This window comes from Penaeus japonicus, unplaced genomic scaffold (assembly GCF_977035675.1).
Source record: "Penaeus japonicus unplaced genomic scaffold, GWHDUDI00000001_assembly GWHDUDI00000027, whole genome shotgun sequence".
Lineage (NCBI taxonomy): Eukaryota > Metazoa > Arthropoda > Malacostraca > Decapoda > Penaeidae > Penaeus > Penaeus japonicus.
In genome coordinates this window covers 31,112,357-31,129,856 of record NW_028234429.1, presented here as the reverse complement: position 1 = coordinate 31,129,856, position 17,500 = coordinate 31,112,357, and the positions used below count along the sequence as shown (strand labels likewise).

General features: G+C 41.2%; 2 protein-coding genes across 8 annotated transcripts in view; one reads left to right on the top strand and one right to left on the bottom strand.

The window, feature by feature from the left end:
- Rpn11 (regulatory particle non-ATPase 11) overlaps nt 1-6,551 on the top strand; it is a 7,640-nt gene extending 1,089 nt beyond the window's left edge. For both annotated transcript variants that reach the window (XM_086552873.1, XM_043031734.2), the window contains exons 2-8: nt 2,912-3,010; nt 3,261-3,410; nt 3,875-4,091; nt 4,482-4,594; nt 4,935-4,999; nt 5,111-5,246; nt 5,902-6,551. In XM_086552873.1, the coding sequence (XP_086408999.1) occupies nt 2,918-3,010; nt 3,261-3,410; nt 3,875-4,091; nt 4,482-4,594; nt 4,935-4,999; nt 5,111-5,246; nt 5,902-6,063 (936 nt within the window). In that variant the 5' untranslated portion in view covers nt 2,912-2,917 and the 3' untranslated portion in view covers nt 6,064-6,551. The remainder of the gene's footprint in view (nt 1-2,911; nt 3,011-3,260; nt 3,411-3,874; nt 4,092-4,481; nt 4,595-4,934; nt 5,000-5,110; nt 5,247-5,901) is intronic.
- LOC122263338 (uncharacterized) overlaps nt 6,550-17,500 on the bottom strand; it is a 16,225-nt gene continuing 5,274 nt past the window's right edge. The window contains exons 3-12 of one of the 6 annotated variants that reach the window (XM_086552870.1): nt 16,710-16,822; nt 15,342-16,180; nt 15,148-15,252; nt 13,605-14,234; nt 12,708-12,803; nt 11,022-11,150; nt 10,758-10,839; nt 9,283-10,360; nt 8,937-9,116; nt 6,550-8,675 (exon numbers count right to left, since the gene is read on the bottom strand). In XM_086552870.1, coding sequence (XP_086408996.1) covers nt 6,993-8,675; nt 8,937-9,116; nt 9,283-10,360; nt 10,758-10,839; nt 11,022-11,150; nt 12,708-12,803; nt 13,605-14,234; nt 15,148-15,252; nt 15,342-16,180; nt 16,710-16,822 — 4,935 coding nt within the window. In that variant the 3' untranslated portion in view covers nt 6,550-6,992. The remainder of the gene's footprint in view (nt 8,676-8,936; nt 9,117-9,282; nt 10,361-10,757; nt 10,840-11,021; nt 11,151-12,707; nt 12,804-13,604; nt 14,235-15,147; nt 15,253-15,341; nt 16,181-16,709; nt 16,823-17,500) is intronic. The other 5 variants (XM_086552871.1, XM_086552872.1, XM_043031731.2 and 2 more) reach the window with 5 other exon arrangements.

Sequence of the window (17,500 nt, the reverse complement as noted above, 5' to 3'; positions counted from 1 at the left end):
CCCTCTGGACCCCCATGGTCTTTAAATATTGCGTTCTAACCATGTGTCCTAACTAACCCCCTACTTAACTCCTGGACCCCCAGGGGAGCGGACCTTGAATAACAATAGATATTGCCTTGCTGTTAATACTTTTGATTCATTTCAACACTTGGGGCAATTGATGTCCCTTTTTTCCATTTTTGCCACAATATTGATGGAAGAATGCCTGATAATCGACATAACAATGAAATAAAATGACTCTCACCGCCGGTCCTCAAGGAATGAAAGACGAGGAACTGTCAAATTGCCCGATAACAAATACGCACATCCACAGTTTAATGAAAATTATGTTAAAATATCATGAGAAATTGTTTGAAATGTTAAACTTTTTGAAATAGATTGAAAGAAATATATAATAGTAAAAGAAAAGACACTTTCAACTAGAATTAATAGTTTTTACAATAGCATAGTTACACATGAACTAGTTGACATGCCGCAGGTCAGTGTAAGCTTGACATCATACTATTAACATTGTGAATGTCATAGAAAAATGTATTGCTGGAGCATCAAATCTGCTGAATAACTTCTTTATTAACAATTTGCGGAGGAAGTGCTTTGAATGAAAATTGTCTTATAATTTTCATTCTATCGACTATATGTACTATTTTCCTTGAACCTTAAGGCTATCCAAAACTTGACCTTTACCAAAAATTCATTATTCCTTTCATGACGTGCACCTTTAGACACAGAGTCAACTGCAAATGATATGTCAAGAAGAGAAGAAGTAAAGATCCCATATGTCCCATAAGTGTGTTGGATTGCGAAGGGAGCTTGCTAATCTGAAGCTAAGGATTGGCATCAAAAATGAACATTGGATTCATTCTAATCACAGCAAACTACATGAGAGATTTTGGATCATGTCTGAGAGAATCGAGTTGTCATGATTGGTAATTTACCAAGAAACGTCTACAAACTCTTTCTTGCCAGAATAAACTTGGTGGATGATCTGTAAACTTCCATAAGTGATTGCAAATTTATTATTATTTTGTGCTGACTATTTCTTGTTTACTTTATAGTGTTATTTTAATTGCTCTATAACCATTACATGAACTGTCTTGTTTCAACTTAGTCCTTTTCTAAATGATTACCATTATTATAATGATAGTAGTTCTAGATAAATCAGGAAACAGCAGGAGGGAGATTACCATTCTGGGATTTTGATAGTATATAGTTCAATTTTACTGTTGCAGGTAAATAGAATGAACAGATTATTTTTACAATGTTGGAATTTGAACTTGTATTACTGGATTTATGACTATGAATAAAATTATCTTAGTTCATTATGTTCATAGTTTACCTCTAAACATTAGGTTCTCTTTAGACTTTTTCTTTGGTGATTTCTTCGACTTGGCATTTCTGTTGTTGCTATTTCACCTTCACATTATGAGCTTTCACAGATTCATCAATCTTTTGTAAAAGTTTGTCACACAATACAAACTGTACCAGCAACCAAAGTCATCACACTTTCCAATATCCACAGATGTATATTACCAAACGCTGTAAATCCAGCACTTCAGGTTTCATTTATGGCATTGAGAAAAAAGTTGCCATATAAATAGAAATTGTATTGTTGTCTGATGAATCACAATGATTGCAAGATCGATTTATGTTTTTGACCTAATATAGTTTCCACCAGTAAATGAACTGTCCAAAGTATGATAGATATTCTAAAAGGCATGATTTCAGAGTCAGTGAAATGTAAACCATCATAATTGATACAGTTAAGGGAAAACCACATAGTTTCAGTTGTTACATAAATTAGGATTGTATCAATTAACCCGTTAACGACGGGTGACTAGATATCACGTCTAGTGGTTTTTGGGCCACACGCCGGGGACGTGTTATTTTGTCCAGCCCGGCTCGCGGCTAGTGCGGCCGAGAATCTCAACGCGTTAGGCTTATGCATTCGAAAGTCCCAGAATTTTGGTCGTTTTAAGCCAATATGGTCCTGTCGGGAACGGGATAAGAACAAAATATCAGTACAAGCTGGCTGGTCTGCTTGCTTGTTTTTTTATCTCTCTCTCTCTCTCTCTCTCTCTCTCTCTCTCTCTCTCTCTCTCTCTCTCTCTCTCTCTCTCTCTCTCTCTCTCTCTCTCTCTCTCTCTCTCTCTCTCTCTCTCTCTCTCTCTCTCTCTCTCTCTCTCTCTCTCTCTCTCTTTCGTACTCCACTGATTACATGTTCAACAAAATCTTGCTTTTTATAGATTATGAGATTAAGTAATTGATTGAATTTTTAAAATGTTCAAAATTTAAGGTAAATGTTCCTAATGCAGCTATGCATTCCCTACTGGACTCCATGCTTTCTACACACGATATCATGTCATGGGAATAATTTACTCTGGCTGGATGATGTCCTGTCATGTCATTTTTCTTGACTGCTCTCATCACCTTGTTGAATTGGGTAGGTGAAATGTACTCTGAGAGGTATATTATGGCACCACGTCAGGAGAGATCTCGCACGTGGAGGCTGCATGTGCTTGTTATCTTCAGAGTGGGAGCAGCATTAAACAAATAATCACCCCGCTACAAATGGGTTAAATCCAACAAAATAGAGCATGCGCACTTTCCTTGTGGTTTATCACTTATAGAACCGTCCAATATCTATTTTGCAAGAATATCAATGGTGTGGTTTGTTAGCCTTTACCCTAAAGTCACAGAGGCACATGATTGTATGCCATCCATCACAGATCACAGCAGGTTTCATGTGAACTTGAACAGAAAAGTTGATAGTTATACTACAAAAAAAAGAAGCTCAGTACTCTGATTATGAGAAAAAGTCCAATGTCAAAGGTACTGGAGTTGATTGGTAACATTTACCAGATCAATTTTTGAGTCAAAACACAAAATGGCTGATAATTATTTATTTTTGCAGTAAGACATGGACCGTCTTCTGCGCTTGGGAGGAGGCATACCAGCCCTTGGCCAGGGACCCCCACCCAATGATGCCCCCGTTCCTGACACTGCTGAACAAGTAAGTTGGTACCATACATGAACAGTTGGTATTTTATGCCATGTACATTAGATGATATGAGAGATCATTTGAAGTAGATGATGTCCCTCTGTTTGAACCAAATCAAGCATGGATACTGACACTAGGATTCAAACAATACATTGCAAAATAACCTATTTTTAGATCTTATACAAACAAATTCTTTACATTTTAGCTAACCCTTCCAGAGCAGTCAAGACCTCGTATCCCTAAGTACTTTTTCTGTCGACAGGTTTACATCTCTTCACTGGCATTGTTGAAGATGTTGAAGCACGGCAGAGCTGGTGTCCCCATGGAAGTGATGGGGCTGATGCTGGGAGAGTTTGTGGACGACTACACTGTCCGAGTCATTGATGTATTCGCTATGCCACAGAGCGGAACTGTTAGTACATTTTTTATTGTCATGATTACGTTCAGCTTGTAAACCATAGCTGCAAATGTTGTTGTACAGAATACTGGTTAGAAGTGAGGGAAGATTGGAAATTTTATGAAATGAAGATGACTGAGGGGATATTAGTGATGTGGCCACGGATTAAGAGTAGTCAGCCACTAAGTTTTTTTAAGAAAGATTGAAAGTCCACTAGGAATAACTCAGTTACCATTCATATCAGATTCCCATTTATTCACTAAATCATTTGTGGTTGAAGCCCAAACTGGTTTATGTACAAAGGAATACAGAATAAGAAAACTTTGTAATAAAGCTTGTAATAAAGCTTGAAAAGAGTTTTAGCTACTGTTATAAATTCATTTGAAACCCAGAGAATAGATACTGTTTTTCAGATGAGATAATTTAATGGTAATCACAAAGGAGTTAATTTAGAGTAATTCCTCTTTCTTTTTTTCCAGGGAGTATCAGTAGAAGCTGTAGACCCAGTTTTCCAGGCCAAGATGTTGGACATGTTGAAGCAGGTTGGCCGGCCAGAGATGGTGGTCGGCTGGTACCACTCTCATCCAGGTTTTGGTTGCTGGCTCTCTGGAGTCGATATCAACACCCAGCAGAGTTTTGAGGCTCTGTCAGAGAGAGCTGTGGCTGTGGTAGTCGATCCGATCCAGTCAGTTAAAGGTGCGTGGTTTGTGTGATAGAGGCTAATCGTTTTTATCATAAATTGTAAACAGACTGGATCAGATTTGTCTTGCTGTGCAGTTTGACGTGTAATATTTTGAAATGTATTCACTGAAGTAAGTCCTGTTGCTTCAATTTTCTTATCTTATCTTCACAGTCTTAGAATGCAACTTGTATGTAGATACTGTTTAGATAAAGACAGAAAAATACTTTTCTTTTGCTGTTTCCTTTAAACTGATAAGAATATTTTGCATACAGGTCTCTCTAATTTTCATAATTACTCAAACCCAATTTTCGGTTACGTAAACCTTGATCCTATCTTAGTAATGCATTTAAGCTGTTCCTTTTACTTTTTTTCTCTCTTATTTTTAAACTGTCTCCTCCCCTCAGGTAAAGTGGTGATTGATGCCTTCAGATTAATTAATCCCAACATGATGGTTCTTGGGCAGGAGCCTAGACAGACCACCTCAAATCTGGGACATCTTCAAAAACCTTCCATTCAGGTAACTCGAATTCAGATGTATTGAGTGGATGTTGTTGTGGGCTTGTGTGTGTGTGTGAGTGAGTGAGTGAGTGGGTGGGTGGGTGGGTGGGTGGGTGTATGAATGTAAGAATGAAAATGTCTGTTTGTTTGAGTGATTGCATGAATTAGTTTGTGTATGTGTGAGAAATGCATATACCTGTGTTTGATTTGTATTGGTTTAAATGAAATTCCACCTGCTCTTTGACCTCAATATAAAATTGGTATCTCTATTGCTTCATAAATTAGTAGCTACATCTAGAGGATAAGGATTGATGACTCTGCAGTCTTGGTTAACACTTTGTTTTTTTCCACCATTCCAGGCCCTGATTCATGGACTGAACCGTCACTATTATTCCATCCCAATCAAATACCGCATGAATGAAAGGTGAGTTTATCAAGTCGTCGCGAAGCCCCAAGTTGCCTGACTATGATGAACCTTGACTTCACTCTTGATAAACACTTCAGTCCCCAATCTAATGTCTCAATCTTGTTCCAGAGAACAACAGATGCTCCTCAATTTGCACAAGAAGTCATGGATGGAGGGCCTGACTCTCCAGAACTACAATGAGCACAGCAGCCTCAATGAGGACACAGTTAAGGAGATACTTAATCTGGCCACAGCATATAACAAGGTAAAGTATAAGGGTGATTGGTATCACTGTTCATCATTTATTTATTATTATTGTTTATTCATTTATTTATGTATTATTAGCCTTTTTACTGATACGTTTTCCATTACTGTCACCCCTATCCTCTCATCCTTATAAGAGATAAAGGAGGTATTTGAGGCTTAGAACATACTTTTGGTATTTTTTATTCATGTTTTGACATATTTTTTTATATATATGTAAATGAAGTCAGAGTTAAGGCACATATAAATGCTTTTTGTGTGATAAAAATCAGTACCCATCCATCACACAAGAGAGGTGGGTAGCTTTCAAAAGATCATAGAAAATAAAAAAAAATAATTCAGGTAGATTTCAATCTTCTAATTTTATTAGGAAGTTGAAAATCATGTTCAGGCGGAAAGGTAAAATGTAAAGAATTTTTTTTTCTTTTCTGTAAATATGGGCATACATGGGCTATGGAAGTGTGCATATGTTATATACTTTATACATATGCAATTCTGTATTTGTATGTTTATGTGCAAATACTTTGACGCATACCCACGTGCTGGATTTTTGCAGTGTATGATGATAATCTGGAGAGAGAGATTTTTATATATGTTTGTTTTCTACATATTTAAATACAACCATAGGATTTAATGTATTCCTACTATACTTTCAGAGTTTGGAAGAGGAAGAGAAAATGACCCCAGAGCAGCTGGCCATCAAGAACGTAGGAAAGTTAGACCCCAAGCGGCATCTGGAGGACAAGGTTGAAATTCTCATGACATCCAATATTGTGCAGTGTCTTGGTGCTATGCTGGACACAGTTATTTTCAAGTAAATTCTTTTATTTAGACTCCAGTTTTAAGTGAATCAGTTATTAATGTAAACTGGGTATTGTACCAAGTGGACTGTTCTGCCTTGCCTAGGAATGATTGCAGCATTGTAAGACAATAAATACTAAAAGATATTATGTGTTTTGTACCAGCAATGGTTGTCAATCAGAAACAAAGTCTCATACATACTTGTCAAGTGCAAACAAAAATTTGAAAGGAAGATGAATGCAAGTATTTTTTGTTTTCTTGTTGCATTTATTTATGTGGAAATAATTAAAGTTTACACTACACACATGAAGCTATTTTCTTTGCCATTCCTTTGGTAGCAACTCTATATACAGGCATTTTGTTTTTTCAAGCATCTCCCAGATGTACCTCATAACTTTTATATGGAAAGGGAAGTGTAAATTAAAACTAGACCAATAGAATGAAACATTTTCCATACCACAATTCAGTGTTGTAAACTCTATACTGTAATAAAAAAATAATAGTTTTGATGAATTTGTTATAGCCTTTTAATACATATTTTTTTATACATGTTATGTACATAGTATGGAAGAAATATGACATCTACATGTTGATTTTGAACAATAGTGATGAATGAGAAGCACCATAATACCGAAGCCATATCAGGAAGACATCTACAGAGTGCAGATTGTGACAGTATTTTGAATGAGATCACATTAAGCAGGTTTTGATACTATACATGAAAATTAATCATGAACAGGGATTGTGCTAGATTTCTAATACTTCATTTGCAACTTACGAAGTCATCAGGCATCTACAAAGGGCCACCAATAATTTGTTGAGTATGTTCATTGCACTTGGGTCATGCTCTGTCATGACGCATGAGTATTTTGAAGTATACCGCAGACTAGCATCTAGAAATTTGTTTAAAGATAGTAATAGAATGAGAAGTTTAACTGCATTTGCTCTATTTCAAGTGAAAATTTGCCGCTAATCTATTTCTGAATTTTCTTGACTTTTTTTGTGGGCTTCCAGTGTGGTTTCCCATGTCTGGAGAGCCTTTGTTATCTGCCGAGTTATTGACATGATGGGATTTCCCAACAGATTCTCCTTCCTTTGCATTCTGTCTTTGTTCAATGAAGGATACACAAGGCGTGTCTGACCCTGAGCTCTGATTCATCCATGAGAAGGCCATAATCAAATCTGACCTGTTGTCCCTTGATTTCCTTGCTTCCATCATTCCCTTACTGTCAAAGCCTGAAACTACACTGTAACTTCTGCTCCCCTGGGCACTTACAGTTGTGGTGACAACCTGGGTGTCACCCTCGCGACATGGCACAACCTGCAAGTCAGATCTCTCAGTAGGGACATGCCCTCTTGGTGATTTCTGCCTGCTTTCAGAGTCCAAGATATTCCTGTCAATACCTGCATTTCCAAAGGTCTCGTGGCCTGTCCTGTACAAGTCTTGAGACTGCTGAGTAAGACCAGACTGCCTCCGGTTCTGGTCACTCGAACCATCCCGATCTTGGTGCTGTACCAGCTTGTGAGCAAAGGTAACATGCTTGGCTCTTAATGATGGACTGCCAGGTACTTTGAGACAGGAACTTGGTTTATCTACAGTTGTGGATGTTCCTGAGGTTGAAACAGGTGGCTGGCTAGGTTGTGACTGCAACTCATGGCCTTCCTTGGACATACTGGTCCTTTCCTTATCTCCAAACCTTGGGCTTGAAGGAACTTGGGTGGGCAGAATATTCTCCTGAGAAGCCGTTTCTTTGTTGCTGTCTTCCTCTTTCTGCATTCTAAAGTGAGAAACTATTAGGGAATCTTTGAGCAAAATAGAACCTTTTCTTCGCTCCATTTTTGGTGTACCATGATCACTATCCTCACTTCCACGGGATCCAGCTCCTGAACCAGACACTTTATCAGAGTCTGTTGCTATACCTTTGACAATAACTGTTCCTTTGTGCCGACAAAAACCCTGGCTATGTACAGATGTACTAGGAGTTTTATTTTCCTTTTCTCTATAACTGACTTCTGGAAGGTTATCACTTGCCTTTCTTCTTTCATTTTCTTGATCTGCCAATTTATTTGAGTCTTTGTGGGGAGAAAACACTGGAATACTTGAGTACTTTCTATCGTAAGATGTCCTATTTTCTACACCTGTCGTTGAATGCAAGGTCTCACGTGGAGAAGAGGACTTTTTACCTGACACTCCCCCATGAAATCCAGACACATCATTCAGAACCTCACCGTCAACAACAACAGACCCAGAACTTATCACAGAATACTTGGAATAAACAGATGATGACTCAACGTTCTTGTATGGTGAACTACTGGCATCGCTAACACTTCCATCACTGCCGCTGCTATACTTTTTTCTTTGGGATTTGGGAGAATGTTTCTGCAAAATATTTGGGGACAAGGGTTTCAATGATTCCCTTTTTGAACTTTCTGAATCACTTGCCACATGACTCTGACTCTCCCTCAAGCCAGCGTCACCGCTCTTGTCCGAGCGCTGAGAGTAGGTGGCCCCTGATCTGTAAGTTTCTGCCATCACCTTCTGACCAACATTTTCATGCAGGTTCACAGAGTAACAAGCTTTCCTTGGTGGACCACCAGCTTGAGGGGGTTCATGAGGAGTAAGTGATACCTGTGACAAAAGGAAATTTACATGTAGTGCCTCAACTGTTGTCATATAAAATTTGTATTGATTTTTATGCTAACAGCATAAAAACATGATTTTTATGGTCAGCGAATCTTTACCATCTGGAACTTCTGAGCGAAAGAGAGGCACCTGCACCTCTGAGCCACATTTCTTAAGTGGCTCTATATATGTGCAACATTTAAAAATTCAAGAGTAAATAAAAAAATGCAATTCAGCATTTATCAAGAGCAATTAAATCCCACTTACTTTGAGGTGCCCTCTGACACATCCTCGTAGGTCTAGCAAAGGGTACCAGCCACAGAGGGAGACATGTCCACTCCATATAGAAGTTGCATCCACACACACAAATCCCATTAGTGGATCTTCTAACGAGGGTGGTTGATCCCAGGATCCGTGGTGGACTTTCAGTATCAGATTCCCATCAGTCTGGCCAAAAGAATAAAAAATATTACTCTCTCAGACTACCAATATGAAAATGGTGGAAAAATTATTCTTAATATCTATCATAGCCTTTCACTGGATCTTGCTTATCATTTCCTTTAATCTGCAAAGTTTCTTCATGAATTTATAGGTGCTGAAATAAAAGACTCACCTGACAGAGTTGTGAATATGGCAGTAGTACATCTGCTGCATAATTCCACATGGGATTATCAGCTTCTAGGCATATGTTTGTTTGGATATTGTGCGACCCTATTGTTGCTCTCACGTAGCAGCTTGGTGGTTTTAGGGTTCCATCAGTCCCTTCCACCCAGGGGAGGTTTCTACCTTTCAGGATTTCTAGATGCACCCTACAGGACCCTCTCTTCTCTTCCTGCTTCATCTCGGCACTTGATCTCCGATTCAGTAATGCATGCTCAATATAGTCGGCATGGAAATCACCAATGGTTCTAATGCATGGAGATTCGCCCCCACTCTCAATAGGTTGGTTGTTAGTCTGAGGCTCGTGTCCATTAATGCCGGCAAGAAACGATCCCTGGTAAATGCGGAAACCAGCGTCATTAACGACCTTGGTAGGGACAGGGCTACTAAGGATGTTGTCAACCACCTCGACTCTTCCCGGCTGCTTTGGCTGTTGTTGCCAAGACCCATTGTAAATTTTGTCTCTCGGGCTCATATGAGTCGGGAGGTATATCGAGTTGAAGACAGCTGACTGAAAGGGTTCGTAACTCTCAGGTGGAACAGGTCGGGGTTTGAAGATCCGTATTACCTCTCTATCTTCACCATCAGGATCTCTGTGAGACCTTGGGCCAGAGTGCGGCGGAGGTGTGGAAGGGAGTGCGTGGGTGTATCCTTTCTCTCTCAGTTTCGAGAGGTAAGGAATTTCTCTTGGTTTTGAATCAGGATGTCCTACATGGGATCCCACTTCATGTGAACCTTTTCTATGATGGAGCTCCCAAGGTTCTTCAAGTTCCCCAGCATGATGTGATTGTCCAACTGCAAGACCCAGCCTGGCAGTGAAGGTTAAATTTGCATAAGACTGCTTCACATCTCCCTCCTCTTTCCTCTTGGCTTTCCGTCTCTTGGTCAGCGAATCTTTACCATCTGGAACTTCTGAGCGAAAGAGAGGCACCTGCACCTCTGAGCCACTAAGCTGCCACAAGTCCATCATGCTGACACTGGCACTGCCAACCTCCTCACTGTCCCTCTCTCCAAGGCGCCGACACACTGATCTGTTAGAAAACAAAACAGTTACCAAGTCTAGCACTGTATCAACAAAGTTTCAATTTCAGTTTTCCTCAAGACTTACAGCAGACATGAAGTTTTGTTTTGCAGACTTCTGGTGGATCCTTTACCAGTGTTCAAAATATCATAAAATAAAAGTCTCAAAATATGCATTTTATTCACTTTCTCCATTTTCAATCCTCCCTCCTTTTTTTTAGACAGATCTATCAAACCATTATGAATCTAAGCTCTAAATAACAAAAGCACAGGAATGAAAACAATCAAACACTCACACTTCAAGTCCATTCAGCCCAAACAAGTCACTACACATGACTACACTCACAGTAAATGTTGCTTCCATTCAAATCAACGATAGAAAGAAACCCTCGTTGCCACTGCACTAACCTTATTTCTAGCTGCCCTCTGAGGATCTCAAGTGCTGGTGCTGGAGGAAGCTTCAGCACCTCCCTTATGTTGTAGTTGATCTCTGAAAAGCATATAATAGGAGGGCTCATATACTTCCTAATAAATGGAATATCTGAATCATACAGTATATATTCCTCATGAAAAAAGGTATTTCTTGAAATTAATACTGCAAGTTTAAGAGTATTTCTTGAAATTCACAAGTTATAGTCCCACAACAGAAACCCAAGTCACAGCATTCTCTACCATTGTCTAACAACTGTCTTGAAGCACACGTCTGCGACAGGTCCCATTCCGGGGGTATCTCAACCCCAGGTAACTTCACCTCCAATGTCGTCAGGTAACACACTCGACTACGATGCATGACCTTCACACCTAAACGGAAAAATGTCAGAGTAATTTTTGTCACATTTATGAATCACAAATAATATTATGCTTCAGAATATTGCATGTGTGTGAGCATGTGTCTGTGTATAGAGAGAAAGTGGGAGAGCGGGAGAGAGGGAGAGAGGGAGAGAGGGAGAGAGGGAGAGAGGGAGGGAGGGAGGGAGGGAGGGAGGGAGGGAGAGGGAGGGAGGGAGGAGGGAGGGAGGGAAGGTAGGGAGGGAGGGAGGGAGGGAGGGAGGGAGGGGGAGAGAGGGAAGGAGAAGAAGGAGAGGGAGGGAGAGAGGGAGGGAAAGGAAGGTAGGGAGTCACAAATAATATGCTTCAGAATACTGCATGTGGGTGAGCATGTGTCTTGTGTATAGAGAGAAAGTGGGAGAGTGGGAGAGAGGGTGGAAGGGTGGGAGGGAGGGAGGGAGGGAGGGAGGGAGGGAGGGAGGGAGGGAGGGAGGGAGGGAGGGAGGGAGGGAGGAGGGAGGGAGGGAGAGAGGGAGGGAGGGAGGAGGGGGAGGGAGAGAGAGAGAGGGAGAGAGAGAGAGAGAGGGAGAGAGAGAGAGAGAGACAGGGAAAGACGGGGAGAAGGAGAGAGAGAGAGAGAGAGAGGGAGGGAGGGAGGGAGGGAGGGGAGGGAGGGAGGGAGGGGGGAGAGGAGGGAGGGAGAAGAAGGAGAGGGAGGGAGAGAGGGAGGGAAAGGAAGGTAGGGAGTCACAAATAATATGCTTCAGAATACTGCATGTGGGTGAGCATGTGTCTTGTGTATAGAGAGAAAGTGGGAGAGAGGGTGGAAGGGTGGGAGGGAGGGAGAGAGGGAGAGAGGGAGGGAGGGAGGGAGGGAGGGAGGGAGGGAGGGAGGGGGGGAGGGAGGGAGGGAGGGAGGGAGGGAGAGAGAGAGGGAAGGAGAAGAAGGAGAGGGAGGGAGAGAGGGAGGTAGGAAGGTAGGGAGAAGAGAGAAAGTGGGAGAGAGGGTGGGAAGGGAGGGAGGGAGGAGAGAGAGGGAGGAGAGGGAGAGAGGGAGGGAGGGAGGGAGGGAGGGAGGGAGGGAGGGAGGGAGGGAGGGAGGGAGAGAGGGAGAGAGAGAGGGAGGGGGAGGAAGAAGGAAAGGGAGAGAGAGAGGGAGGGGGAGGAAGAAGGAGAGGGAGAGAGAGAGAGGGAGGGAGGGAAGGACAGAGGGAGAGAGAGGGAGGGAGAGGGAGAGGGAGAGGGAGAGAGAGGGAGAGGGAAGGAGGAGGGAGAGAGAGAGAGAGAGAGAGAGAGAGAGAGAGAGAGAGAGAGAGAGAGAGAGAGAGAGAGAGATTAGAGCCAAAGCCAGATATAGACGAGAAGAGAGAGAGAGAGATTGAGTGAGAGAGAGAGAGAGAGAGAGAGAGAGAGAGAGAGAGAGAGAGAGAGAGAGAGAGAGAGAGAGAGAGAGAGAGAGAGAGAGAGAGAGAGAGTGTGCGTGTGCGTGTGCGTGTGCGTGTGCGTGTGCGTGTGCGTGTGCGTGTGCGTGTGCGTGTGCGTGTGCATGTGCGTGTGCATGTGCGTGTAATCAGATGCTTATATATTTACCACTAATCTTTTCCTGCTTATCAGGTGGTCTAGCCGGCAGAAGTGAAGGAGCCAAAGTCAGTGTGCCAACATCTACAACCAACACTGAACCCTCTTCTGAAAAAAAAAAAAAAAATTATAATAATATTGTTAATAACTAATTGCATAAGAGTTCATTTAGCCATTAGAATTTAGAATCAATACTTTTATCTATGAAGTAAATAACTGCATTTACAATTCAACACAAATGTATATGTATAAGCTAATGGATATTTCAAATACGTATAAAGGCAAAATTATAAAATCATTCAAACTTTTTTTAACTGAGACAGGCCACATCTTAAGATGTTCAGCCTTGGTTGGGCATCCTAAGATGTGTGTTTTCAATTATTTGCTAGACTTTTGATATGAAGTATGAGTCTACATGTGATATATTAGCAAAGTAATACTAATCTGCAATTGGTATACAAGGTGACAATAAGTGAAGGAATAAATAAGTTATAATTTCAACAAAAAGGAAAAAGTGATTTGACCCCAACAAAATGGCCAAGGGGCTAATACAACCAGAGAAAGTCTTCTCAGTAGAAAAGACTAGGTTCTTACACAAAAAAAAGGCATAACCTATGCCTTCATTTCTGCACTCCCTCCAAAAGATTTTCAAACTAAAAATAGTTAATGGTACAATGACAGTCAAAGCACCAACCTTCACAATAACACTGCTAGCTGCATGACAATGACATTAAAACTGCATTTCAGGGTTATTCAGGTATTGCTACAGGTTCAAAGTTATAGTACAAATTTGAAGAAATAGAGAAAACTAAGTGACATGATTGTAGTCTATTTAGCAGGGCCAAGGTAAAGGTTGCTGTTTTTGGACATCATAGTACAAGCTCTCCATAAGTGACAAAACACACAAACCTTCAGAGCCCCTTCTTGTCGATGGCCCATCAGAGGACCTTCTCCCTAAAGGGCCATTTTCCTGAATTTCAGAAAGTTCTTCTTCATCCTTTGAGGTGAATGAAGCCTCCCTGGTCATGGATGAAATGGACCTGTCTGCATTCGGTCTCGACAGCAAAGATCGGCATGCTGTCCCTGGGCTCTTAGATCCCGCATGGCTCATTGGTATCTTTGATTTAGCACTTCCAGCTTGACTGAGCCTCCTAGCGGCCCTTGGACTTACATGGGGTTGTGCCCTTTCTTGCAACACTGTCTTGCTAGCCTGGCTCTCCTCCACCCTCTCCAATGGCCAAACTCCTGATGTCATGGACACACCTGAGAAGCTAATCCCATCCTGCTCATTCCCCTTGAAGACGGAGAACCCCTGTGACCTGGGTTTCTCTCCCTGTTTCTCCCTTCCCGAGGTTTCACCCCTGGAGAAGCTTCTCCCTGAAGACGTGGTGCTGATTCCTGAGAAGCTCATGGACAGGTCGAGTCCTTCGAGAAGCTTCTGCGTTTCTGGGTCAAGGTTGGAGAGATCAAGGCTAGGCGATCTACCCTCCAAGACCTGCATGAGAATGGGAAGGTCCTCCTTCTTCACAGCTCCGGATTCTGGAATATAAACATGGGATTTGACATATCATTTGGTAATAATTGACATCAAAGAAGTGTGAATCAGTTGTTTTGGAAAAGCATCTTTGCTCAAAATTCATATTATATCATTCATGGGTGAACAAATCATACTTGTTCAAGGGATGGAAACAATAATCTAAATGTGGGGACCAAGAAAATCAAGGTATATCGGCATGCATTCACCTAATGAAGCATAATTTTAGTAAAAGAAACGCTTCAAATGAAAACCAAAATAAACTGTAATGATAACTAATTACACTGCTAATACCTACAGCAGGGATGTGATTGGTTCTCCATGTTAATCATTGCATTCCTCCTGAAGGGATCAGTGAAGTTCACCACAATGCATATACATAAACACAAGAACAAAAATATTAAAGGAAAAAATCACATCCCTTGGAAAATAGCATTAATCTACACTATAAAATATGTATCTACACATCAAGCATCTGATTCTACATATTTAAGAGAAGAGGAAGGAGGAAATTTGTAAGTTTGTAAGAGAACAAGGTATAGCATTTCCAAGTGGCTTGCTCAATGGGAGCCTCTGTTCACTGGACTGCTTGGGAAGAACACGGAAAAAAAAAAAGATTACTTGGTTCACCAATGTCTTTGATAGTCATAGGTACCGATTGTTGACACCATTCACCTTTTTTTCTCTTTTTTGTGAACAGTCATTAACAATCTTTCCACAAGCCTTTTCTTCATGTTATAATTAGCAAAAAGTGAAATAATTTGTAAGACTGCATAATAATCCAAATATTGCATCCTCTCTATCATTAGCAAAGTGAATATGAAGTTGGAAAAATTCAAATGTTTGATCTGGAAAAATAAAATTGAGAAAACTGAATAAAAAATGCTATTTCTAAGAGAGTATGAACATCAGGCAGACCAAGTAGATGAAAACGTTGTGGAGAGGTGCAGGTGTTTAGGCCAGTTTCACCTCTGGAATGGTGATGGAGGAGTTGGGACGAGAATCCACACAGGTAGGAGATGGCTGTAAAAGACAGAAAGAATACAGAGGGAACACAGTAGACTACCCCCCCCGGAAAAAAGGAACCACTCTCATAAAACTCAAAAACGTACCAACTAAGGAACATGGATCCGCCCCATTTAACAGAGGATACAGACCCCAACTTGCTGGCCGTTCCCTGATGAGAGACTGGTTCTCACCCCTCCCTCTCCGCAGCACAACCTGGGGCTCTTGGCTCTCCACCGGCTGACTCCCCTTGGCCTCCCTCATCCGTGGTGGGGCCTCATTCTCTTTCCCCTGGTAACCCTGGAAGAGGTGTTCTCCTGGCTGTTTCCTGGGAGACTTCAACGGATCACTCTTCGGCCTCGGAGAACTTCTGAAGCTGCTGCTTCTACTCCTGGGTCTGTATCCCTCATTGACATTCTTGGGAATTTTACTGGTATGAGCATCCCTTACTGGGATTCCAGAGGGACGAGATTTGGGTTTTGTTTCATTGCTCTTGTCATTTGGTGAGGTTTCTTCATCATTTGATATTTTCAGATGGTGAAAGTCATCCAGACTGCCTTCAAGAAATACTAATGTCACCACAATTGTGCCAACAATATCAGCTGAAGAGTCAACTATCCTGCACTCACGGACGTAGTCACCTCTTGTGTTCAGCTTCATGTCTGGCAACATGAAGCTCCCAACAACATCCCCATCTTGCCAGCCTTTCTTGAGACGCAGCTGCCTCCTCAGCAACTTTTGTCTGGGGGTTTCATTTCCAGATTTTTTCAAATTCTGCAATTCGTTGTTTAAATGATGATCCTCCTCCATATCATGCAGCTTCCCAGAGCCTTCTATCCTGAGGCTCACATGCAGGCTTCCAGCATCCAGAAGATACTGGCGGAAGGACCGAGGGCTGCATGTTATGTGATAAACAATTCTTACTTCGCTTTTGTTTGGAGGAAGCCTGGAATGAGGTAAGACATAAAAACAGGTCTTAATATATCCAGAGGAACATGTGAGGTTAATCTATTCAGCTACCTCTGAGTTCATACAAATCCTGTGAAGTAAGGAAGCTAGTACACAACCTTGTCTCACACTGGTTCACACTGTCTATCACTAAGAAGCATAGATACTATGGGTGTTTAGTGGTCCTGAGACATCAAGCAGGGGTGCACACCTCTAAACTACCACAGCAGCTTATCACCTTCATGTTCTTTTAAAAGCACATAGCTCACTCAGAGTACATAAACTTGCATAGCAGAAAATCTTTCATTGCAAAGTATCTTAACTGACAGACTTCCCCTGTGCTGCTACTTAGAAATTTAAGTATATCCAGAAAACCTGACTCTTTATAAAATCTACAAAAAATATATATGTATATCATGAACTATACCATCTCCTTCCCTCAAATTCCTAAAACTAAAGCTGACTAGTTTAGCTCTAAGTAATCAGATGGAAAAACTAACGATGGCTGACAAAAGCTAGGGCCTTACCGTAACACACAAGGGCGCGTGTCTCCCCACCACCTGAATGTGAAGACAAAGGTTTGTGTTGCTTTGGGAGCTGGAAACAAAGACGGGCGACCCACTATCATATCAAGGCGGCCCTGGAGATTGGATAAAGAGAAGCTATAAATAGCATTCAGCAAAGTTGGAAATAAAAAGAAAGAACCATTGCCAGAATAAAGAACCTTGTCATTATCAAAGAAAGAAAATACCTTAAAACCCCACAGCAAAACAGATAACATATGCTTTGCCAGAGGAACATGCACTCAACTCAATGACACTACATGGCACCTATGCATACCAAGGGTGGGTCCTAATGCCACATGGCACCTATCAATGCCATGACAATAGAGGCTGCCCTCTTTTCTGTGTGCAACATAAACGCAAGTTTTTGAGCATGAGCCCATCAGACTTGGGATAAGTCCTTATATTTGATGATTTCAATTAAAAATAATAATCAGCTTGTCCAGAATCAAAGACAAGAGGGAGAAGTCATCCTCTATGTACTACTAAGGTTCATCTCAAGCAGGCAACCTTGACACTAATCCTAGCATAGCAGCAAAAGTTCCCTGATTATTCCCATGTCATTGAGTTAGCACTGTAACATGTACTTATAAAAGTAGGCAGCAAACATACAGTATTTCTATAATATTAAAGTTTTTTAACTGACATTTCCCGTAAGGATCCTTCACTCATCCAGATACATATCTTTAAGACAATATAAAGACAATGCAGAATTGCAGAATACTTACATAAAGTAATCTCATACAAAATAAATA